This window comes from Elephantulus edwardii, unplaced genomic scaffold (genome assembly GCF_000299155.1).
Source record: "Elephantulus edwardii isolate Elephantulus edwardi_28Jun2011 unplaced genomic scaffold, EleEdw1.0 scaffold00113, whole genome shotgun sequence".
In the NCBI taxonomy this organism is placed as follows: domain Eukaryota; kingdom Metazoa; phylum Chordata; class Mammalia; order Macroscelidea; family Macroscelididae; genus Elephantulus; species Elephantulus edwardii.
In genome coordinates, this window is record NW_006399863.1 from 10,064,865 (window position 1) to 10,088,178 (window position 23,314).

The 23,314-nt window shown below is 47.4% G+C and overlaps 2 protein-coding genes across 5 annotated transcripts; one reads left to right on the forward strand and one right to left on the reverse strand.

Moving 5' to 3' along the window:
• Nucleotides 1–12,307: 12,307 nt before the first annotated feature.
• On the forward strand, nucleotides 12,308–14,841 carry RPL29 (ribosomal protein L29). The gene is made up of 3 exons (XM_006892303.1): nucleotides 12,308–12,344; nucleotides 12,677–12,741; nucleotides 14,491–14,841. Exons 1-3 carry the CDS (start codon nucleotides 12,308–12,310, stop codon nucleotides 14,839–14,841), a joined length of 453 nt encoding a protein of 150 aa, XP_006892365.1.
• Nucleotides 14,842–17,685: 2,844 nt separating this feature from the next.
• Nucleotides 17,686–23,299, reverse strand: ACY1 (aminoacylase 1). Of its 4 annotated transcripts, XM_006892257.1 has the most exons (14): nucleotides 23,192–23,299; nucleotides 21,674–21,738; nucleotides 21,487–21,591; nucleotides 20,711–20,805; nucleotides 20,386–20,462; nucleotides 20,217–20,306; nucleotides 20,061–20,117; nucleotides 19,657–19,730; nucleotides 19,515–19,564; nucleotides 19,266–19,410; nucleotides 19,095–19,163; nucleotides 18,243–18,322; nucleotides 18,040–18,100; nucleotides 17,686–17,952 (listed from the first exon to the last, which is right to left on the reverse strand). In XM_006892257.1, the coding sequence occupies exons 1-14, from the start codon at nucleotides 23,283–23,285 to the stop codon at nucleotides 17,788–17,790; spliced, it is 1,227 nt and encodes a 408-aa protein (XP_006892319.1). In that variant the 5' UTR covers nucleotides 23,286–23,299; the 3' UTR covers nucleotides 17,686–17,787. The 4 variants fall into 4 exon arrangements, with proteins under 4 accessions (XP_006892319.1, XP_006892321.1, XP_006892320.1 ...); XM_006892258.1 differs by lacking the exon at nucleotides 21,674–21,738 and having other exon boundaries at nucleotides 17,788–17,952; nucleotides 21,487–21,551; nucleotides 23,192–23,285; XM_006892259.1 differs by lacking the exons at nucleotides 19,266–19,410; nucleotides 19,515–19,564 and having other exon boundaries at nucleotides 17,687–17,952; nucleotides 23,192–23,297.
• Nucleotides 23,300–23,314: the final 15 nt, after the last annotated feature.

The window sequence follows — 23,314 nt, forward strand, 5'->3', positions numbered from 1 at the left end:
CAATAACAAACCCAGCCACGTGGTGACAGTAATAAAGCCAGTGGCCAGAAAATACAAAGACTAATCCACTGCAGCACAGCTGGCCACTGCCCATCTTCCATTTAGCCCTGACCTCTCCTTCTCTGAGGTCTTGTGGGTAAGAGGAATAGACAGGCTAACAATGATTGTGCACCAACTGTGTACTGAGCTTTATTTAATTATTCAGTTTATCCCTGTGAGGCAAGGGCCATTTAAAGAGAAACAACAAAACAAGAACCTAGGCTAAATTGAAAGTATTTTAAAAATTTCTGTCATTAGTGCTATTATTAAGAATATTTTGATCAAAAAATAATATTTTGATCAAAACAACTATGAGATATCATCTCATCCAGTAAGAATAATAAAATTTAACAGAAGAGCAAACAATAAATGCTAGCGAGGTTGTGGAGAAACTGGAACCCTTATTCACTGTTGGTGGGAGTGTAAAATGGTGCAACCGCTACGGCAGACAGTATGGCGCTTTCTCAAAAAGTTGCAAATAGAAATAACATTTAACCCAGTAATTCCACTACTGGGAATATACCCTGAAGAAACCAGAACTGCCACCCAAGCAGATTTATGCACACTCATGTTTATTGCTGCTTTGTTCACAGTAGCAAAGAGTTGGAAAAAACCCAAGTACCCATCAGCAAACAAATAGATAAACTCTGATATATTCACATAACGGAATACTATGATGCTGCACTGAAAAACAAGAAACTCATGAAATATTATGCAAAATGGATGATCCTGAAGGACATTATGCTGAGAGAAATATCTCAGTCACAAAAGAACAAATACTGCATGGCGCCACTGTTGTAAAATGGGACTGACATTGGGGTTGGGGGGGAGACGAGGAGCTGATAAATAATGCAACAGATGAGGGAGAGAACCGTTTAGGAGGAATATATGATTAGGTGTTATTGTCATGACAAGAGTCCAGAATGAAAACTGCATAGTGGAGTGGACTGGGGAGGGGATTGTATAATAATGAAAGAATTTTTTTTTTTACTATTCAAAGAGAAAAACAAACTGAGGGGTGGGCAGGGAGGAAAGTGTGCAACAATGAATGAATAGAAATCCAAAGTCTCTGTAAACTTTCATTAAAATTAAAAAAAATTAATGTGTGTGTGTGTGTGTGTGTGTATACCATCAAATCAGATCTGACTGGTACAGGAAGAGATTGTCCCTCCTTCTCCAGCGGAGCATCTGGTGGATTTGAACCACTTGCCTCTGGGATTGCAGTGCAGCTTCTTGCCATTAGGCTGCCAAAGCTCCCTAAAAGGAAAAGAATCTTTTTTTCCAAAAGAATATTTTGTTTGTTTTTCACCATAGAGTCGAAGCTGACCCATAGCTGACTCTCCGGTGAGTTGTCAGAGGCAGTTAATCACACAGGAGTAGACTGCTCATCCTTCTCCCACAGAGCTGTGGGTGGCCTTGAACCACGCACCTTATGGAATGCAACATAGCTTCTTGTCAGTAGGCCACCAGAGCTCCATTAAGAATATACACAGCAAAATAAACACCTTTCCAGCCTGTTTCTGTGCATAAATTCAGTGGCACTGACCACATTCTTTGAGCTATATGAAGCCATCTCTCCCTCCTCACCCCAGTTGTTCCTCCCCCATTAGCATAAACTCACTGCCCTCCTAAGTGAGGCCCGGGACTATTTTTATCCTCCTGTTACTGAGAACTACAGCTTAGAGAGCAGCCCTGTGAGCCCAGTGGAAGAGCTTACTCTTGGCTCACTGAATCCTTCCAGGTCGGGCAGCCTCTCATCTCTTCAGTCCGTCATCTGCCTGGATTTGTGAGACGCGTGTACATTTAATATATCAAACATGTCAGGTCTCTACTCAGGCCCAGGACTGTGGTGGGCATTGCCTGAATAACCCAGGTTGTTAGCTCCACAGTAGCCGGCTGGGGTTGTGACTCTGGACAAGACTGGAGCACTCACAAGGCTCAGGACGATTCCACCCAGCCCTGCTCAGCTCACGCTCCGTCATATTCCCTCAGACTTGTGTCAAGGCCCCTGACAAGAGGCCTGGTTGACCAGTGCTCTGCTGAGCCCAGCTACCAGCTCTGCCCAACACTGCACCACGAAGGAGAGCAAGTAGACCCAGGTTTCCTATGGAAAAAGCCACTCACTCCCTGAGGGTGGGAGCCTGTGGACCCCAGAGGAAAGGTAAGTTCCTCACTTTTTCTGTGCCAGAGAATCCTTTGGATCTGGTCATATCTACCGACTTCTTCTCAGGATAATATTTTTTTTAATAGCATAACATAAAATGCTGAGAATTACAAGGCTTTTCGTGAACAGGGAAAAAGACGTCCACAGATTATCACTGAGTGAATAATCAGGTTATGGAAGAGTTAGTGTAATGAGGCTACACTTATAAAGAAATTGAACAGAGAAGGAGGGGAGGGAGAGAGTTAGTTTCTTAGTGCTGCTGTAACAGAAATACCACAGACGACAGGCTTGAATGAACAAGAATTTATTTTCTTATAGTTTGGGAATCTAAAAGTCCAAATTCAGGGCACTGGCTCTAGGGGCCTCTCCTTTATCCGTCTTGGAGGGAGCTTCCAGCCTCAGCCTCTTCAACGTTCTTCTAGGCATTTCTTGGCATAATGCCTGTCCTGACTGGTTTTGCTTGCTGTTCTGTGTCTCCAGAGCTCTAATAGCCTAGTGGGTAAGGAGTTGTGCTGCCAACTCAAAGGTAGACAGTTTGAATCCACCAGCTGCTCCTTGGGAGATAGACAGGGAATCTCCTCCTGCACTATTTACAGTCTCTGAAAAGTCACTGGAGGGTCAACTAAGAGTCTGCTATGAGTTTCTATGTCTAATCTACATCTTCATATCTCAAAAATGACTAGGTTGGGGGGGTTAGGGAGGAAAGTGTGAAGCAATGAATGAATGAAAATCCATCTTTTCTGTAAACTTTTGTTAAAATCACAATAAGACAGGAGAGATGATTAGGTTGATTTTTCACTCCACACTGAGAATATCCTTATTAATATAACAAAGAAAACCTATTTCCTGTGGGATGACCTCCACAGATTCAGGCACACTGCAGACACTGTGTTTTTTACAAATTGAAGGTTTGTTGCAATCCCTTCTCTAGCAAGTTCATTAGCATCTTTTTCCCAAAGGCCTGGTATCACTTTTGGTAATTCTTTAAATTCTGTGGTAATATTTCAGACTTTTTCATAATGCTACCAACTATGTCAGTGTTCTATTCTTTCTCCATACCCATTCAATCAGTATGCTGAACAGATCATTTGAGAAGCTGGACTGTATAAACAATGTAGCATCCAGACAGGAGGAAGATTCATTGACAACCTGCCTTATGCAGATGACACAATCTTGCTTGCTGAAAGTGAGGACATTGAAATGTTGCAGAAGATCAAAGATTACAGTCTTCAAGAAGGATTATATTTCAACATCAAGAAGACAAAAAATCCTCACTGCTGGACCGATTAGCAACATGATAGATGGAGAAAAGAGTGAAATTGTCAATGATTTCATCTTACCTGGATCCTCAAGCAACATCCTTGGTATCAGTAGTCAGGGGATCGGGATCAGGAGACGTATTGCACTGGGAAACTCTGATGTCAGGTACCTCTCCAAATTACCACAGAGCAATGATGTCAGTTTGAAAATTAAGGTGTGTCTGATTCAGGCCATGGTCTTCTCAATCAACTACTGTGCATCTGAGAGCTGAAAGATGAGTAAGGATGACAGAAGAATTTATGCTTTATGGTGTTGGAGAATATTGAATATCCCATGAATTGCCAAAAGAACAAATATGTCTTGGGGAAAGTACAGCCAGAGAAGAGAGTTCCTTAGAGACAAGGATGGTGAAGCGTCAGCTCACATACTTGGAGCAGATTGCTAGGAGAGGCTATTCCTCAGAAAGGGGCATCATGCTTGGAAAAGTAAAGCGTCAGTGAAAGAGATAACAGAGCTCCGAGGCTGTACATTTTTTATGCGAGCAACTGGTGAGTTCAAACTGCTGACCTCTCTGATAGCAGGCCAACACTTAACCTATTAAGCCTTATGACTTTAATGTGTACCAAACCCAAGCCAGCTCTGATGGCCCAGAGGTAAGAAGCTGTGCTGCAATTCCAAAGGCATGCAGTTCGAATCCACCAGCTGCTCCATGGGAGAAGGATGGGCAATCACCTCTCATACAATTAACTGCCTCTGAAAACCTGCCAGAGGGTCAGCAATGAGCTGGTTCTGACTTGATAGAACACAACATCAACAAACCCAAACCAGGGAGCTCTGGTGGCATCATTCATTAGGAGTTGTAATATTAACCCAAAGGGCAGCAGTTCAGACCCACCAGTGGTTCCAAGGGAGAAAGTTGGCCAATCTCCTCGTGTGCAATAAAGGGTCAGTTATGAGTCAATTCTGACTCAACAGTAATGAGTATTAACCCCAAACAAAACCCATTGCCACTAAGAAACCAAAAAATCCAAGCGACTCGCTTTGTTGCAGTTGTTATTTGCCGTTGAGTTAGAATCCACTCATAGCTGACCTGTCTGGTAGGTGCCACCTCTCACTTTTTAGGAGCTCAGGATCCACTGCCCTGACTCGTGGGCCACATACGTGACAGGGTGGCCTGCCTCTCTTTAAGGATCCTTCTGCCAGTCAATCAGACCTTCTCTTGCAATTCCAACCTTCACCCCACCTTGATCACCCCACAGGCTGAAGCCCTGACTTGCCACCAGGCAAGAATCCCACTTCGTGTTATGGTTTAAATCATGTCCCTCAGAATGTGTGCTGTAAACCCTAACCTCTACATCTCTGTTTACAATTCCATTTGAGAATGGATTGTTTCTATTAAATTAATGAGGCAGCACCAAAATAGAGTGTGTTTTATAAGCAGCTCTGGTGACTTAGTGGTAAGGGACTGTGCTGCCAACACAAAGGTACACGGCTCTAACCTATCATCTGCTCAGAAGAAGAAAGGAGTGCAATCTTCTCCTGTGTGGTTTACTGCCTCTGAGAATCAGCTGTGGGTCAGTTATGATTTGATGTTACGATTTGGGCCAATTATAATTTGAGTTTAGAGTGTTCCTCTCTCTGCAGGGACACCTTCCTCCCTGGCTTTAACTGTTTCTCCCTTGACACGGTGCCTGACAACCACCAGGGCCTGTTCCTCATCTCCCAGCCTACACCTGGAAGTCTTCTCTCCCTCTTCTCAAGAATGCTTCAGTAAGAAGCCATCACACATGTTGCTTCACTGTCCTCCTCTCCCTTTCACAATCTGCTTCTGTGGTTCCATAAATCCACCTTGTCGAGGGTATTTAGGTGTAAGCAGGTGTTTAGGGAGCTCCAGGTAATGAGAGAGCCAAGGCAGACAAACCAGTCCCAAGCTCATAGCACTATGACAATGAACACAAACACAATATGCAGCATAATCGGTCTGGGGAAAGTGCTATGAAGCAAGCAAGCAGAATAAGTGGACACCCGGTAATGTGGAGATGGAGCAAAAAAGCAAAAAGCAAAAACCAAACCAGTTGCCCCTGAATCAATTCCAATTCATTTTTACCTCAAAGTCTCCATGTGTGCAGAGCAGAATTGCTACACAGGATTTTCAAGGTCATGGCTTTTCAGAAGTAGATCTCCAGGCCTCTCCTCCAAGCCGCTGGGTGTAGCTGAACCACCAACCTTTACAGTTAAGCACTTAAGGAACACTGGTGTCTCAACAGGGAGCTCTGAGGGTTCTTAGGGAGTTGCACTACTAACCAAAGGCCTCGTCTCTCTGACAGTTCAAGTCCACCAAAGCTCTGAAGGAGAAGGATGGGCAATCTCCTCCTGTGTGATTTGCAGTCTCCGAAACCTACTGGAGCATCAGGTGTTGGTTGATTCTGACTTGAGGGCACTGGGTATGTGGGCTGAATAGTTAAATACTCAACATTATCTAACCAAAAATATCGAAGTTTAAACCCACTCAGTAGCTCTTGGGGAGAAAGACTTGGCAATCTTTACTCTGATAAATATTACAGCCTAGAAAACACTATGGGACAGATCTACTCGGACTTATGAGTCTAAGGCACATCACAATATCACCACTTTCAACAGATTCAATGGAAGATATTTATTTTAGATAGGGTAGTTTTTTCTAAGAAAGAGTGCACCATCAACAGAATGAACCAATTTATCGCCAACATAACAGAAGTCTTTGGAGACTTCTAGTGGCAGTACATTATTTATATCTAAAAAGAGCCTTCCCTCGGGCCCTAGTGATGTGTAGAGAATGAGAGCGTGAGAGCAGACAACAGAGTTTCAAGAAGAATTTTTCTTTTACTTTTCAAAGAGAAGAGCCAACTGGGGGAGGGGTGGTCAGGGAGAAAAATGCAACAATGAATGAATGGAAATCCAAAGTCTTTGTAAAGGTTCATTAAAATTAATAATAAAAAAGAAGGAACCCTTAATTCATTCTGAACATCCAATAGCCATCTCACATAATGATTTTTTTAATTTTTTACATAACCAAACAGTAAATCATTTGCAAGCAACAATAAAGTAACAGAAAACTAAAACTTTATATCATCTCAGGCAAAAGGACTCTCACAACTAATTAATACAATAATAGCCCAGTACTAGTGTTAGACTCATACAGGTCTTTCATACATTTTCAATCTACATACAGAACAGATCATCTGGGAGGCTGGACTCTATGCAGAAAAAAAGTGACATTAGGATTGAAGGAAAACTCATCAACAATCTGCGTTATGCAGATGATAGAACTTTGCTTACCAAAACTGAGGAGGACTTGAAGTGTTTGCTGCAGACGATCAAGGATTTCAGTCTTCAATATGGATTACAGTTTAACATCAAGAAAACAAAGGTTCTCACCACTGGGCTGATTGGCCACAGCATGGAAGATGGAGAAGAGATTGAGATTGTTAGCAATTTCATGCTTCTTGACTCCACCAGCAGTTAGGAAATCAAAAGATTAGTTGCGTTGAGAATATCTGCTGTCAGCAATCTCTCCAGAGTGCTGAAGAGCAGCTATGTCAGTCCAGAGTCTAAAATGTGCCTAGCCCAGGCTATGGTCTTTACAATTACTTGTTATGCATCAGAGAGCTGGACAATGACTAAGAATGACAGAAGAAGAAGAATTGATGCCTTTGAATTGTGGTTCTGGAGAAGAGTATAGATGGTACCATGGACCGCTAGAAGAACAAACAGGTTTGTCTTGGAGAGGGTGAAACCAAGCTGCTCCTTGGAAGCAAGGATTCTCTGTCTTACATACTTTGAACACGTTGCCAAGAGGGACCAGTCCTTGGAGAAGGGCATCATGCTTGGGAGGGTGGAGGGTCAGCACAGGAGAGGAAGGCCCAGATGAAATGAATTGACAAAGTGACTATTGGCAATAGGGTCAGGTGTGTCAGAGACAGTGAGGTTGACACAGGATAGGACAGGGTTCAGAACTATTGTTCATAGGGTCGTTATGAGTCATAGTTGATGCAACAACACACAACAACAACAAGGTTAAGACTAGAGAGCTCTGGTGTCCTAATGGTAAGGAGCTATGTGGCCAACCCAGAGGCATGCAGTTCTAATCCACCAGCTGCTCTGTAGGAAAAAGATGAGCAATAAATGCCCGCACAATTTACTGCTCCTGAAAACCCACTGGAAAGCCAACTATGAGTTTGTTCCAACTCCACAGCACATAACAACGTTAGGACTAGGGAGTTCTGGTGATGTATTCCATAGGAAGTTGTGCTTTGGCTCTGTGGGAGAAAGATGGGCAATTCCCTCCTATGTGATTTACAGTCTCCCAAAAGCTATGTTGAGCTTCAATCTATATTTGAAGACTGCTGTCCTTGACTTTCTGCAGAAGATGCTTCCAGTCCTCCTCAGTTTCAGTGATCAAGGGTGTGTAGTCTGCATAATGCAAATTGTTGATGAGTCTTCCTCCAATTCTGATGCCACATTTCTCCTCCTAATCACTAGGCTCCTGAATGATCTTTTCTGCATCTTTGACAGAAAGTCAAGGATTGCAGACATCAATATGGATTGAAGCTCAACATTAAGAAAACAAAGATTCTCATCACTGGACCAATTTGCAGCACCATGATAGATGGAGAAGAGATTGAGATTGATAACAATTTCAGCTTGCTTGGACCCACAGTCAACACTCTCGGGGACAAATATTGTATAAAAACCATTATTGTAGAATGAGTATAAGGATCCAAGGTGGGGGAGGGTGGAAGCAGAGGGAAAAGGATGTGCAGGGGGGGGATTAATTATTGTACAATTTGATGGAGGTGTGAAGGAAATTGGAAGAATCTGTTCTGGAAAACAATGTATTCAAATTTTGTAAATAAACTAGAATAATAATAATAATAACAACAACAACAACACTCTTGGAACCAGCAGTCAAGAAATCAGAAGACTAATTGGACGTCTCCAGAGTGCTGAAGTGCAAAAATATCAGTCGAGAGAGTAAGGTGTGTCTGATCCAGGCCATGGTCTTTGCAATTACTTGTTATGCATCAGAGTTAGACAGTGAATAAGAAAGACCAAAGAAGAGTTAGTGTCTTTGTGTTGTGGTGCTTAGGAAGAGTGTTGAACAAACCATGAAATGCCAAGAGGACAAATAGGTCCTGAAAAGGTTCTGAAGAGGATGAAACCAACTTGCTCTCTGGAATGAATCTCTGTGTCATATACTTTGGGCATGTTGCCAGGAAGGACCAGTCCCTGGAGAAGGACATCATGCTTGGAAGAGTGGAGGGAAAGTGCAGGAGCGGAAGACCCTGGATGAGATGATTGACACAGTGACTGGAGTAACAGGGGCAGGTAGTCGGAGACAGTAAGATTGGTTCAGGATAGGACAAAGTTTAGAGTTGTCGTGCATAGGGATGCTATGAGTCATAGGTGACTCAATGGCACATAACAACAACAACAAAAGCTATGAGCCGTCCAGACTAGACAGGACACAATAACAATAAAGGCAAAACCTGCTAGACAGTACACAACAACCACAAAACCTTCCAGGGAACCAACTATGATTCAGTTAGAAAGTTAAGACTAATTTAAAAAAAATATATGTTGTTGTTGTTCAATGCCATCAAGTCGCTTGTGACTTATAGCAACCCTATGTACAAGAGCCCTAACCCCTGCTCTATCCTGTGCCAACCTTTTTGTCTCTGACACACCTAATCCCATTACCCTAGTCACTGAATCGATCTAGCTTATCAAGGACCTTCCTCTCCTCTCCCAAACACGATGTCCCTCTCCAAGGACCAGTCCCTCCTTGCAACATGCCCAAAGTATGTCAGATGAAGCCTCAGAATTCTTGCCTTCAAGGTGCAGTCTGGCTTCACTCTCTCCAGGATGAACCTGTGTGTTTTCCTAGCAGTCCATGGTATAATCAACACTCTTCTCCAGCACCGCAGCTCAAAAGCATCAACTCTCTTTCTGTCATCTCTAGTCATTGCCAGATCTCTGGTGCATAGCACGCAATTGCTAAGACTCTGGCCTGGATCAAGTGCACCTTAGTTTCCAGCCTGACATTATTGCTCTTCAGTACTCTGGAGAGGTCCCTGACAGCCAACTTTCCCAATGCAATTTGTCTCTTGATTTCCTGGCTGCTGATACCAAGAGTGTTGATTATAGAGCCAAGCAAGCTAAAACTGTTAACTGTTAATCTCAATCTCTTCACCATCCATAATGATGCTGCCAATTGGCCCAGTGGTGAGAATCTTTGTTTTCTTGATGTTGAGCTTCAGTCCATATTGAAGGTTGCAGTCCTTGACCTTCTGCAGCAAGTGCTTCAGGTCCTCCTCAGTTTCAGCAAGCAGAGTTATGTCAGGTATATAAAGCAGATTGTTAATTAATCTTCCTCTAATCCTGCTGCCACACTCCTCCTCATACCACCCAGTCTGCCAGCTGGTCTGTTCTGCATATAGATTGAAAAGATAAGGAGACAGAATACACCCCTGGCGGACGCCCTTCCCGATTTTGAATCATGCAATGTCTCCTTCCTCTGTTCTGATCACTGCCTCTTGGTTCAAATATAGGTTTTGCATAAGCACAATCAAATGTTCCGGCATTCTGATTCTTCTCAGAGTCAGCCACAGTTTGTTGTGATCCACAGAGTCACTATACCAGAAGGAATTGGCTGACACAGAAGAATTTCATGAAACATCATATGAGCAAGAGCCTGTGATGATGAAGGAAGAAGTTCAAACTGCTCTGAAAGAATCGGCAAAAAACAAGACTCCAGGAGTTGACGACATACCAATCGACATATCTCAACAAACAGATGCTGCCCCGAATATGCTAAGTTGTGCCAAGAAATCTGCAGGACAGCCACCTGGCCAACTGACTGGAAGAGATCAATATTTGTTCCTTTTCCAATGAAAGGTGACCCGTGAGAGTGTGGGAATTATCAAACAATATCATTAATATCACCTGCAAGCAAGATTCTGCTGAAAATTATCCAAAAATGACTGGCGCAACAGGTCAACAGAGAACTGCCAGATGTGCTGGCTGGGTTTAGAAAAGGCCGTGGTACTAGAGATATTATAGCTAGAGTTAGATAGATCTTGGCTGAAAGCAGAGAGTACCAGAGGAATGTCTTACGTTTCATTGAATATACAAAGGCTTTTGACTGTGTGGATCATAACCAAAAATATATATAAAGGAAAAAAGGACTTTGTTTTGGTCCAATAATCATGAAACTAAAATAAAACGCTCATTGTCCTTTTCCTAGAATCACTGCTAAGAGTTACTTACTCCCTTAAGCCACAACATATTAGGAGAGAAGGGTGCTAATTACTGTCTCCAGAATATTGGTAAGACCAGACCAACTAGTTTGCGACATAGCCACTGACCAGAGTAATTGCAGAAGACACTGTAAAAACCTCTCCTACCCCACTGTCCTGTCCCTTCCTCCTCTTCATAAGCTGCTCTACATGCCCCTCCAGGCCCCAAGAAAGGGAGATCCATCTGGAACGTTCATACTCTCCATCTACTTATCTGTATGTTGTTGTTGTTGTGCTGTGTACCGTTGAGTAGGAACGGATTCATAGTTAACCCTCCGACGCGTTTTCAGAGGCAGTTATTTGCATGGAAAGTGATTGCCTATATTTCTCCTTAGGAGCAACTGGTGCCTTTGAACTCCGTGTCTTAAAAAGATTGCAGCGCAGCTTCTTGCCACTAGGCCACCCAGAGCTCCCATATCTCAGCATTTAGTATCAATTTTGTTTCCACTCCAAAACCAGTTTCCGATTGGTTTCTCCAGCAGCGGTACAACTGCAGCTTCTCTGTAATACACTGACCCCCTCAAAGCAAAACAACAAAAAAACTCTTGCTGTCTCCCAAGCTTTCCCATCTCTGTTAACAGCACCAGATGTCAAAGTCCAAAACTCAGCGGCTACTCTTTTGCCCCTTTCTTCTCTCTCATCTTCTGCATCCTACATCTAATTTACTCTTTCATTGTCCACGCCTCTCCAATCCTCTGCCCCCTCTAGGATCCTGGTAGCTATATCTTCCCACGGACTTCACCTCTCTCTACGGAGGGAGATCGTGGTCTTTTTGTGGTTTTGTGTTTTGGGGGGTTTTGAGACCTTGTTTTCAAAACCAAAGACCTCTTGTCATTCTTAGCCTAAAATCCTGCACGAACTTCCTTTGCTCTCATGACCTTTAATGAAACCGAGCACCGAAGCCAAAAGAGGAAGTAAGGGGTAAACGGAGTAAGAAGCTTAGAATGAGCGGCAACTAGTGGGTTGGCTGGTGGCTGCCCGGGTCTAGGAACCTTTCTTTCCGGCACCGGGGGAAACTTTTCCAGGAGGAACTTCCGGCCGCGACGACCCTATTTCCTGTGCTGCAAAGGGACCTTTCTCTTTCTCTTCCGGTCGCTGGCGCTTTGGCAGCTCTTGCGACGGTAAGTCCTCACCGCGCGGCATCTGTCGCCATCTGCGACCCACGGGCGGCGGAGGGACACAGGGTCGGGCACAGAAGGGAGGCTGGCTGCGTGGCTGTAGGGAACCGGGGCCGGGGGTTGGTGCTCGCAGGTTCTCGAGAGACAGATGGAAAGGGGAGGCGGGAGAGCTTGGAATTTGGAATAGTCCTCCAGTTCCCGGCGGCGCGGGTTTGAAGGGGAAGCTTTGGACACTATTGTTTGGCTTTAAGAGGTCTCAGCCGGTACTGCCTCGTGCAGAGTGAGTCTGCCAGGTGGGGGCCAGCGGACCAGGCCTCAGATGACAACCTGGGAAGGTTCCAGCCCAGTGAGTCCCCAGATCTGATCTCTGCTTTCCTTCAGGTGCAGACATGGCCAAGTCCAAGAACCACACCACACACAACCAGTGTAAGTTTTCTGGGCTCAGTCTTCAGGTCTGTGCCCAGACTGTGCCCTTGAATAGTTTAAATATGGGATGTGGGGAGGCAGGGAGTAGTGAGGGGGGTGAATATCCACTGTGAATCGACACTGCTTTTGTTTTCCTCCAGTGTTGCTGTTCTGTTTAGGAGTCAGGGATCCATTTGAAATCCCGAACCACAGTGATGGGCATTCAGTGCTAGGGGTTTCCCAAATTTCATTATTATTGTGGGAAGTAATGCCTCTGCCAAGTTTGCCACTTTTGACGTTGGTGGATTTATAGACGTAATGCTCTTTTTTTGGGGGGATCTTTTTCCCTACAGCCCGAAAATGGCACAGAAATGGTATCAAGAAACCAAGATCACAACGATACGAGTCTCTTAAGGGGGTGAGTGCACTGACTCTCATAGACATTTATTTGTTACTTTTCAGCTCTGGCTTGAATACTTAAGCTGGCTCTCATCTTACTGGATTCCACAGCCCACCGTATCTCTTCCCCCACCTCCTTTTACCAGTTTACCAGAATACCGGGCTGTCATGGACTATAACAAAGGTTTCTCATGTTTCCCCAGCCCAGCTTTAATCTTCTGGTCAGGACCTGCTTCCTGAAGGCAGTTTGTACCAGCATCTCTTGTTGCTTAGCTAGAACACTTTAAAAATAGAGGTAGCTCTAGAGCTCTGTTTTCAGTTTGCTCGGCTCCACGGTCAACACTCTTGGCACCAGCAGCCAGGAAATCCAAAAACGTATCACGATGGGAAAGTCGGCTGTTAGGAACCTCTCTAAAGTACTCAAGAGCAACGGTGTCTCTCTGGAGACTTAGGTCTGCCTGATAGAGGCCATGGTCTTTGCAATCACTTGTTATGCATCAGAGAGTTGGACAATGACTAGGGAGGACAGAAGGAGAATTGATGCCTTTGAGCTGTGGTGCTGGAGAAAAGTATTGAGAATACCATGGACTGCTAGGAAAACAAACAGATTTGTCCTGGAAAGGGTTAAATCGGGTGGCTCCTTGGGGGCAAGGATTCTGAGGCTCCGTCTAACATACTTTGGACATGTTGCCAGGAGGGATGGGTCCTTGGAGAGGGACAGCGCAGGAGGGGAAGGCCCTCTATGAGGTGGATTGATTCAGTGACTGGGACAATCCGGATGGGAGTGTCAGAGACAGTGCGATTGGCACAGGACAGAGCAGAGTTTAGGGCTGTTGTACATAGGGTCGCTATGAGTTGCAAGCGACTCGATGGCACATAACAACAACTAGAGCTCTGGTGGCCTAGTGGCAAGAAGCTGCCCTGCAATCTTGAAGGCGCTGGGTTCGAATACCCCAGATGCTCCACTGGAGAAGGAGGGGAAATCTGTGCCAGTCTGATCTAATTCACCTGCACACAACAAGTGAAAATAAATAAATTGTAAAAAAAAGGCAAATTTATTTATTTAGTAGAGGTACCTCTGTCTGACCCAGGTCAGTGCTTAGAGGCAGATTGTTGTAAGGATTTACTGAGGCAGGTTAGGGGCCTTGTGAGAACTGGGCCGGTCCCCACCCTTGTCCTCTGCACTTTTGTTTTCTGTCTGGAGGGAACAATTAAACTTAGGTTCAGTTTACCCTTTTTGTCTTAGTCCTCTGTTGGGAATCAGGTAGGAAATTGGAGTCTGACAGCCATTAATTTGGGTTTTTTGTGGTCTTTATGTAACACATTGTTCTTTTGTTGTTATGTGCTGTCGAGTCGCTTGCGACTCTCATAGTTGACCCTATGTACAACAGCCCTAAACTCTGCTCTGTCCTGTGCCAATCGCACTGTCTCTGACACTCCCATTCCGATTGTCCCAGTCACTGAATCCACCTCAGAGAGGGCCTTCCCCTCCTGCGCTGTGCCTGTATCAGACGCACCTTAATCTCCAGAGAGACCATTGCTCTTCAGTACTTTGGAGAGGTCACTAACAGCAGACTTTCCCATGACAATGCGCCTTTTAATTTCCTGGCTGCTGGTGCCAAGACTGTTGAGTGTGGAGCCAAATTACATACCACATTAGGCTGAAATTTTGAGAGGTAGTCTTTAAACTTGATATTCTCTTGGGCTCCCCTGGAGTAAGGCAGCACACATTGCACTGAACATCTGCTGGTCCCTTTTCTTTTTCCAGGTAGACCCCAAATTCCTGAGGAACATGCGCTTTGCCAAGAAGCACAACAAGAAGGGCCTGAAGAAGATGCAGGCCAACAATGCCAAGGCCATGGAGATACGTGCTGAGGCTGTGAAGGCTCTTGTCAAGCCCAAAGAGGTCAAGCCCAGGATCCCAAGAGGAGTCAACCGCAAGCTCAGCCGACTTGCCTACATCGCCCATCCTAGGCTTGGGAAGCGTGCTCGGGCCCGCATTGCCAAGGGGCTCAGGCCTAACCGGCCAAAAGCCAAGGCTGACAGTAAGGCCGAAGCTCCAGCTAAGTCCTCAACTCAGGCTCCTGCTCCAAGCCAGGCTCCTGCAAAGGCTCTATAATTGAGTTCTCCATCTGAGGACAGAAGGACTGGTGTGACCCCCTGGGCTGTTGCCATCTACATGGGCCTGGTGTCCTCCTGTGTTATTTGTACAAATAAATCCTTAAGGCAGGAGCTATTGTCTGTTAAGTTTCTCTGGGGCTGAGGGTCAGGAGTGTGTGTGTAAGAGGATTATAAATCCTCCTCTGGGGGGTGGGGAGCAGAAGCACAGAACTTGTTGCTTACTATAGGGAGAAATCCCAAATGTCCTTATTAAAGGCCCTCCTTCTTAAGTGGAAGGGTCCTACTAAAGATTTTACTTTGGCCTGGGGTGGTCCTAGGGTACCTGGCCAGGGTTCACTGTTGGGGATCCTAAAGGGAGAGTGACTTAGAAGCATAGATGAGCTAGTTAGGAGGTACCTCATGGAAATACTACAGCTGAAGACACCTGTGTATCTCCTGGACCTGCTGCTTCATTGCAGAGTCTGCCCTCAGACAAGCAAGTGATGTAATCATGCACGTAGCAGTACTGCTAGCTGTACTTCAGCCTCACAGGCAGCCTTTGCATATGGTGGTCATGTGGTTTATAATCTGAACATGGTGCTGAGACAACAGGCGATTTCTCAAACAGGCCCCTTTCTGAAGTTCCTACTATTCGTTTTACAAATTAAATACCTTCAGGATCATAGATCTTGTAAAGGATGGAGGTAGTTCAACAACGAGCCCTAATATATTTGCCCAACCAGGGCTCTCTGCAGTTCTGTCTCTTGACTGAACCTTGTACCTTCTAAGGGGAACCAGCTGACCTCCCCAAGCTGTGCTAGATGATGGGGAGTCTTGACTTTGTACTCTAGGTCACTCTTGAGCAGCCAGGCCTTAAAACGGAGCATAAAGGCTCTTCCTCTAACCTCTAGTCCTTTCCTGAGGGGAAAATGATCCCTCCAGGGAGCTTCCCAAGCGGCTAGAAAGGCTTCAATTGGGCTATTCTAAGGCCATGACCCTCTCTTACAGAGCGTGCCTAGAGCAGAGGGAGGGGCCCAAGGCCTGACAGGTTAAGGTGTCCATACCATCACTTCCAAGTGGTGTAACGGTGGGCAAGTTTCTACTGTAGTCGAACTGTTTGTAAATGAGTTTAAAAAAAATGTGTACCATCAAATCAGTACACTTTTTGACAACGACAAAGAGCTACGTTGGCCTATTGGAAAGGAAGTTATGCTACCAAGCCGAAGGTGGGTGATTTTCATATGCAGCCCTCGGCCAGGTTCAAATGGTTTTCCTGTCAAATGTTCTTCTAGGTGGTATAGCACTGGTCTGTGCGTTGCGGTACAGAGGTGGTTGCTGTGACAGTGATGTGCCAATCGTAATGGGTACCCATGGTGGACAGTGTTGGCTGGAGCTTCCCAGCTAAGCCTGGAAGCAGGAGCGGCATCCACTTCCAAAATGGCTTGCCTCCAGAAACTGTATGAACAGTGCTCAGGCCGTTCGTTCATAGGGTCACTATGAGTCCTCTACGCAGCACCAAACAACCACCATCAAATTGGATCTGAGCGGTACAGGAGGAGATTGCCCCTCCTTCTCCAGCAGAGCATCTGTGGATTTGATCCACACACCTCTGGGATTGCAGTGTGTAAACGAGTTTTTTGGTTTTTTGTGTGTGTGTGTGTGTGTGAGTGTACCAGCAAATCAGATCTGACTGGTACAGGAGGAGATTGTCCCTCCTTCCCCGGCAGAGCATCTGGTGGATTCGAACCATGCGCCTCTGGGATTGTAGTTGCAGGTCCTTGCCACTAGGCCACCAGAGCTCCCCTATAAACGAGCTTTTAAAACCACTCACATTACATGGAGAGTTCAAGGAAGTTGGAACTCATTAAAAGGTGGGGCTCAGTAACCCTGTGAAGGGTAGACAAAAACCTTGCCTATCATGCTCAATCCTAATCTCTTCCATAACCCATTATATTGAGGATGGAGGGAACCTTCCTTTTCTTTCATTGATCCTTTATCCCAGCATGGACTGGCCCAAAGTATGGGAAGTAAAGTTTCATCATCCTTGTTTCCCCCCGCCCCCCATCCTTGTCTCTCAAGGAACACCTTGGTTGTACTCCCTCAAAGATTTGTTCTCTTGGCAGTCCATGGTTTATTTGTTTCCCTGTCAAAACAGCAATTTGAAGGCATCAAATTGCTCTTCAATCTTAAGAATGGGTAGGGATTACCATTAGTATTAGGCCATCAGGGCACATTTGCAGGCTCTCACCAAAACAAGGAACTTAACAAGCTGTCCCCTGCAGGCCCTCCCTGCGCTGTGCTCATAAAGGTCAGAACCTGATTGCAGCAGACCAGCTACGGGCATAAACTCGGTTCCCAGGTCACAGCTGAGTGAGACTGAATAAGACCAGCTGGATGAAGTCCATCTCCTGGGCCTTTCTGCACACTGACCCATGACATCTACCTGATCCAGGCATTAGGGACCCTGATGAACTAACCTGGCCTAACAAGGTCCGTGTTCTCTCTGACTCTGCTCCCAACTTCAGACCTTGGGGTCACACCTTCGTGTCAGCCAGTGAGTTTGACAAATGCTGTCATGCCTTGCTATCTGTCCACTCGGACATCTAGTTCTGGTCCTTTGGTCTCAGAATGCCAAGAGTGCCCCTAAATACCAAGAGAGGCTTCTCAAGTCCTGGGTACCCCTTCACAGGACAGATTTACGATGGCCAATGAGAACAAGGAAGATGGGGCCCTGTGCCTCGGGGAACGTGACATGTTCCCAAATGGAAGTGCACAGAATTGATGGCAGAGCACAGAACTGGACTCAGCATTCTTATCTGTGAAATGGGGTGGTAAACATCTCCCCTGAGAATGAGTATCTTCATTGTTAGTACCTCAGAGGCAGCTCCTGTTTCCACACTGACTTTATTGTTGGGGGAGGGAACAGTGGCTCCTTGGCACTGGTCAGAGGTGGGGAGCGTGCAGCTCAGCTGTCGCTGGGCAGGGCAGGCACGCTGGCCAGGGCAGACAGCAGTCGGGTATATATGTCAATCCCGCGGAGGAACACGGCCTCATGTAGTCGTTCATCATGGTCGTGCAGCAGCACCGGTGTGTGGTTCATGGGTGAGAAGCCCAGGGCTGGGACTCCCACCTGCGGGGGCAAGGAAGAGCCATTAGCAGGACGGCTGACACCCAGGCTCACCCCACCGTGCACCCCACCTTCATGCAAGGAGCTTACGGCGCGGATATAGCGGCTGTCAGTGGCAGCGGGAAAGATCTCAGGCTCCAGAGTGAGGTTCCTGCAGGGGAGAGGGCCTGGTGAATAGGGAGGAGGGGCGTGGAGGGGAGGCAAGAAGTGAAGAGACAGAGGAAGGTGGGGCGGGGCAGGGAGAGGACAGAGATGCAGGAGCTGGCTGTGTGAGGAGGGCACGGGGCACTCACATGTCCTTGCAGACCCCACTAAATGCTGCCCACCAGGGGTCTGAGTTGTCAGTACGGGTAATTCGGGGTTTGGTCCACTTCTGCAGGGAGGGGATGAATGGTGGGATCACGACTGGCAGGGATTTCCTGCCGGCTCCTTGCAGGGTGGACTATCCCAATACAGGGCTCACTCACTCGTGCCCACAGCCATCCAGCCACAGGCTCCCTTTCAGTCCCTTAAAGACTCCAGGCCTAGGATATTCCATGTCCTCCAATGCACTTATTTTCTGTCCATCCTTCAGGTCCTGGCCCAATAGTCTTTTCCCCAGAATGGTTTTCCCTGTCCTTTCAAACTCTTCAGAATGCAGGTCCCACCTCTTCCTGGGCCACGTGTGTTCACTGAATCATTACTTACATAAGTGTATGATTTGTGTCTGTCTTCCTACTTGAGACTGTAAAGATCATGAGGGAAGCTCACATTTTCATCCCCACAGTGCTCTCCAGCGCCCATTGGTGGCTTCCACAACTGGTAAGGGTTGCTGGATAAAACGGGTCTCTCATAGCTAAAGGAAGGCTATTCCTTGGAGAAGGACATCATGCTTGGAAAGGTAGAGGGACAGCGAAGAAGAGGAAGACCCTCAACCGGGTGAACGGACACAGGGACTGCAGCAATGGGCTCCAGTGTGTCAGAGATTGTGAGGATGGCACAGGAAAGGACAGGGCTCAGAGCTGCTGTTCACAGGGTCGCTATGAGTCAACAACACCTAACAACAATATAGCTAAGGAAGAGCAGACACGCTACACATACGTCCCCACAGTATCATATACTGTCTCAGCTCCCAGAAGCCCCCATTCCATGTCCTGTGTCAATACCTGAGCAAACTCGAAGGTGACCCCCTCGCCAGCCGCCTGGCACCAGCTCTGCAGCTGCTCCTCGAAAGCCTAAGAGAAGGGGGATGAGCTGACCCTATGAGGGCTCCCTGAGTCCCTAGGATGGGACCGAGCATTGGAGGTCCCTCCTCCAGACCCAAGTGGGGACAGCACCTTCAAGTCCACGTCAGGTGCCACACGGAAGTCAAAGCTGGCACTCATGGTGGCAGGTACGACGTTATAGGCCACGCCGCCCTCCAGCTTAGTCAGGTTCACTGAGGTCACAGCTCCCAGCTTCAGGTGGGGATTGGTCTGCAGCCTGTGGTGGGCAGGAGGGAGGGGGGAGTAGAAGTGACAGACGGTGGCTCGACACCCACCTCCCAGCATGCATGCCCCCTAGGGGGCTCTTCTAGGCAGCCTCACCTCTGTCTCTCCTTCTCCCGGAAGGCCAGGATCGAGCTCACAACTTTGTGCTGGGAGAGTGTGAGAAGATAATGAGAATGGCCAGGGACAGAGCCTCTAAAACCTCCAAACTCCCTCCTTCCGTGCACCATGTGCCACCCACCAGCTTCTCCGCTGCCGTGTCCTCGATGAAGCGTGAGCCGTGGCCAGGCTTTCCGGTGCTTGTGACCCGCACCCCTGGGAAGACATAAGGGGGTGTCTTCACATGGAAGGGGCTGGAAGTGCAGAGCAAGCCTAGGGTGAGCCCATGCCTCCCCTGCTAGGACCTTCATCTCCTGCAGAATCCACAGCCCACACAGGCTGGTCCCTCAGGGAAGCTCTGGGTCAAGGAAACAGGAAGGAGAAGTCCAGACAGGAAGGGGCTGGGAGACAGAGGTTCTAAGTTCAAAGTTGATTCAGTCTCCAACTTGCTGTGTGACCCCCTTGACAGGCGCTTGCCCTCTCTGGCCTAATCTCCCATCTGCGCAGTGACCACCTCCCCCCACCTCCCCCGATGTCCATACTCACACCAAGGGCTCCGCTCACTGTAGAAAACAGTGAAGGCGCTGGTGGGGTTGGCCAGGCCTGGGAGGAAAGGGGAGTCAGCTGATGGAGAGGCCTGGTCCTCACTAGCAACTTCCCGTCCTCCTCCCCGGGCACTCAGCAGCCTGCCTGCCCGCTTACCCTCATCCAAGGCAAAGCCAGCCTTCAGGGCCTGGAACTCAGGTCGCTGCACAAAAAGTTCCATGCCTCGGTGACCCCCGACCTCCTCATCTGTAAGGGTGGCAGGGTCTTGAGATTAGCGGACTACCTTCCTTCTCCTGGCAGGTGCCCCTACCTGTGCCATTCCTACCTGGCACAAAGGTCATATGAATAGTTCTGGGGAAATGGTGACCCTCAGCCTTCAGCCTCCTCACAGCCTCCAGGTACCTGAGGGGACAGGAAAAGGGACACACAGCTGGAAGAGTTAGGGCAGCCAAGAGATGACTCTGGGGAGTCCCAATCCCTCTTTGGGCCTCAGTTTCTCCATTCATGCAACAGTAACTCGTTTATAGTTAAGGGTCAAGATATTCCTCGGCCTTGGGGTTGTCCAATTACACTCATGGCCTTGAGTCAGTCCATTCCATCGAGCTGGCAGGGACAGATACTGTGAGAGACCGGGGACATAGGATACTCACTGGATACTGACACACTTCATGTCCTGGGCGCCTCTGGCATAGATGTAGCCCTCAGCATCCTTGAAGGCTTCGAAGGGGTCATGACTCCAGTGCTCCTGGGTGCAGAGATAGCAAGAGAGGGATAGCAAGCCCCATAGTTAGTCATTAATCCACTCTGGCCAACTGTGGCCCTGTCCTAAGAACCCACAGCCTGGTTGGCGTGGCAGCTAAGAGAGTTGTGATAGACAGATGAAGGCTGAAGAGGGCAGCTGATTGCCAGCCCCCATCTCTGCCTCTTCTACCTCAACCCTGGGCAATGAGCCCTTGCTGGGCACAGGGTCTGGGGTGGAGTATGGGAGAGTCAGCATCAGAACCACTTTGGGAATTCCCCAAGTTATAAGATCTGTTCCTATATCTTTAAGTGAAAAGTGCAAGTTGGAACAGAGGAATATAGATCTTATTTAAACTTTACTTTCATTTACAAAAAAAAAGGGAGGGAGAGGATGTGAATTCTTTCTATGATTTAGAAGCTGCTTGTCTAGCAAGGAAAGGGAATAGTGATTAAGAAATGTATTGGGTCAAATGGTTAGTTCAATCGTGCCAAAGTAGGAGCAAATTTATATAACATCAAAGGGCAAGGATGTACTGTCCACCAAAGTGGGATTATGGATACTTGAGAGGCAGGAGTTATTACAACACTTTTCCTATGGTCCCCTGAGCTCAAACGGCCAACTTTGTGCCCAGGGCCTGCATACCTCCCTCACCCATACACATGCGTGTGCACACACACCCCCTACCTTGAAGACAGGAACCACATCCGTGTGGGAGTTGAGCAAGAGGGAGGAGAGCTTGGGGTTGGTGCCTGGCCAGGTCAACACTGTCACCACACGGCCAGGTGCCACCTGGAGATGTGAGGAAGGGGAGTGATCAGTACAAGGTGACCAGGTAGAACAGTACTGCCTCTTCTCACTCCCCCAGGCTTACCTCCACTTTCTGACAGCCCAGGCCCAGCTGACAGGCTCTCTCCTCAAGGAAGGCCACAGCAGCCCCTGGGGACACAGAGAGTCTTAGAGAGGCTGGGGGTTGCTCCTGTCCACCTATAACCCACTGGCCTGGACACAGATGATGGAGGGGAGCTGACCCAGAGCTAGGCTACTGCCTCCCTAACACAACTTCATATGCTCCTGAAACATCTGGATTCCTGTTGCCTGGAAGACTTTTTCGCCTAATCAGTGATTCCTTAGGGATCTCTGGTGGCCTAGTGGCAAGAAGCTGCACTGCAATCCCAAAGGCAGGAGGTTCGAGGACACCAGCTGCTCTGTAGGAAAAAGATGGGCAATCTCCTCCTACATGATTAACTGCTTCTGAAAACCTGCTGGAGGGTCAGCTATGGGTTGGTTCTGACTCGACAGTACACAGCAACAACAGCGGTTCTATAGGAGCTCTGGTGGCCTAGCGGCAAGGAGCTGTGCTGCAATCCTAAAGGCATATGGTTTGAATCTACCAGCTGCTCACTGGGAGAAGGGCCATCTTCTTCTATGCAATTTACTGTCTCTGAAAACCCCCTAGGAGGGTCAGCTAAGGGTTGGTTCCAACTTGACAGCAAATAACAACAATATAAAGCAATCCTTTAGATTCCTTGGTGGTGAAAAGAGTACTAGGCTGCTAAGCTCAAGGTTGGCAGTTCAAGCACACCAGCAACACGGGAGAAGAAAGATACTGCTAAAAAAGACCTGGAGATCAACTTCCTAAAGTTACAGCTTTGAAAATCCGATGGGGCAGTTCTATTCTACTCATGTGGGTTCTCCACGAGATGGCATCAACTCAGTGGTGATGCACCTAGAGACATTTTTGTGGAAAAGTTGGGGCAGGTATTGTTATATTCCTTCAAGTTGGGGACATTTGTGTCTCAGAGAAATTCACTCAATGTGTCCGTTTCCGAAATCACATAGCAGTTTTGGATCCATACACAGAATTCCCAGCCACCCTGGCAGACTATGCTCTTTGTCCAGTCCTAGCAGACTTGGTGGGGGGGGAGGCCTCTTCTCCTTGTAGCTGCCTCAGCATCACACGTGGTATAAGGTGAAGTTGTTCCTTAACTAGCTACCAAGAGCAATTTCTGGAGCAGCAGGGCCTCTGAGAAAAGGTCCCCCACAGTTTTGAGAGATGGCCGTGGTTGGCTGACTTAGGGAATGGTTACAAAACTCTCACTACCATCCAGTCCGCTGCGACTCCCAGAGACCCTCATTGGATTTCTGAGGCTGTAAATCTTAACCAGAGGAGACTACCCATCTTTTTCTGCAGTTCAAATCTGCTAAGTGTTATGCCACTAGAACTCCTGGGGAATGAAAACAACCCAAAACCACCTCATTGCCAGAGAACGCTTAGAGAGACAGCTGGGACACAGCCTGTGGGGGTTCAGCTGGGTGACAGGGGTTACGGACTGGTTCCAAGGAGCCCCCAGCCCGCAGACCCTCATGGCAGGTGGAATGACATGCTCACCATAGTCAGGCTCAGGCTGGACAGTGCGGATGCGCAGGTACTGGCGGAAGAGTGTCACCGAAGGGTGCTCGTCCTCTGGGGTCTTGCTGGCCATGGTGCTTCGCAAGGAGAGCTGGGGGCAAA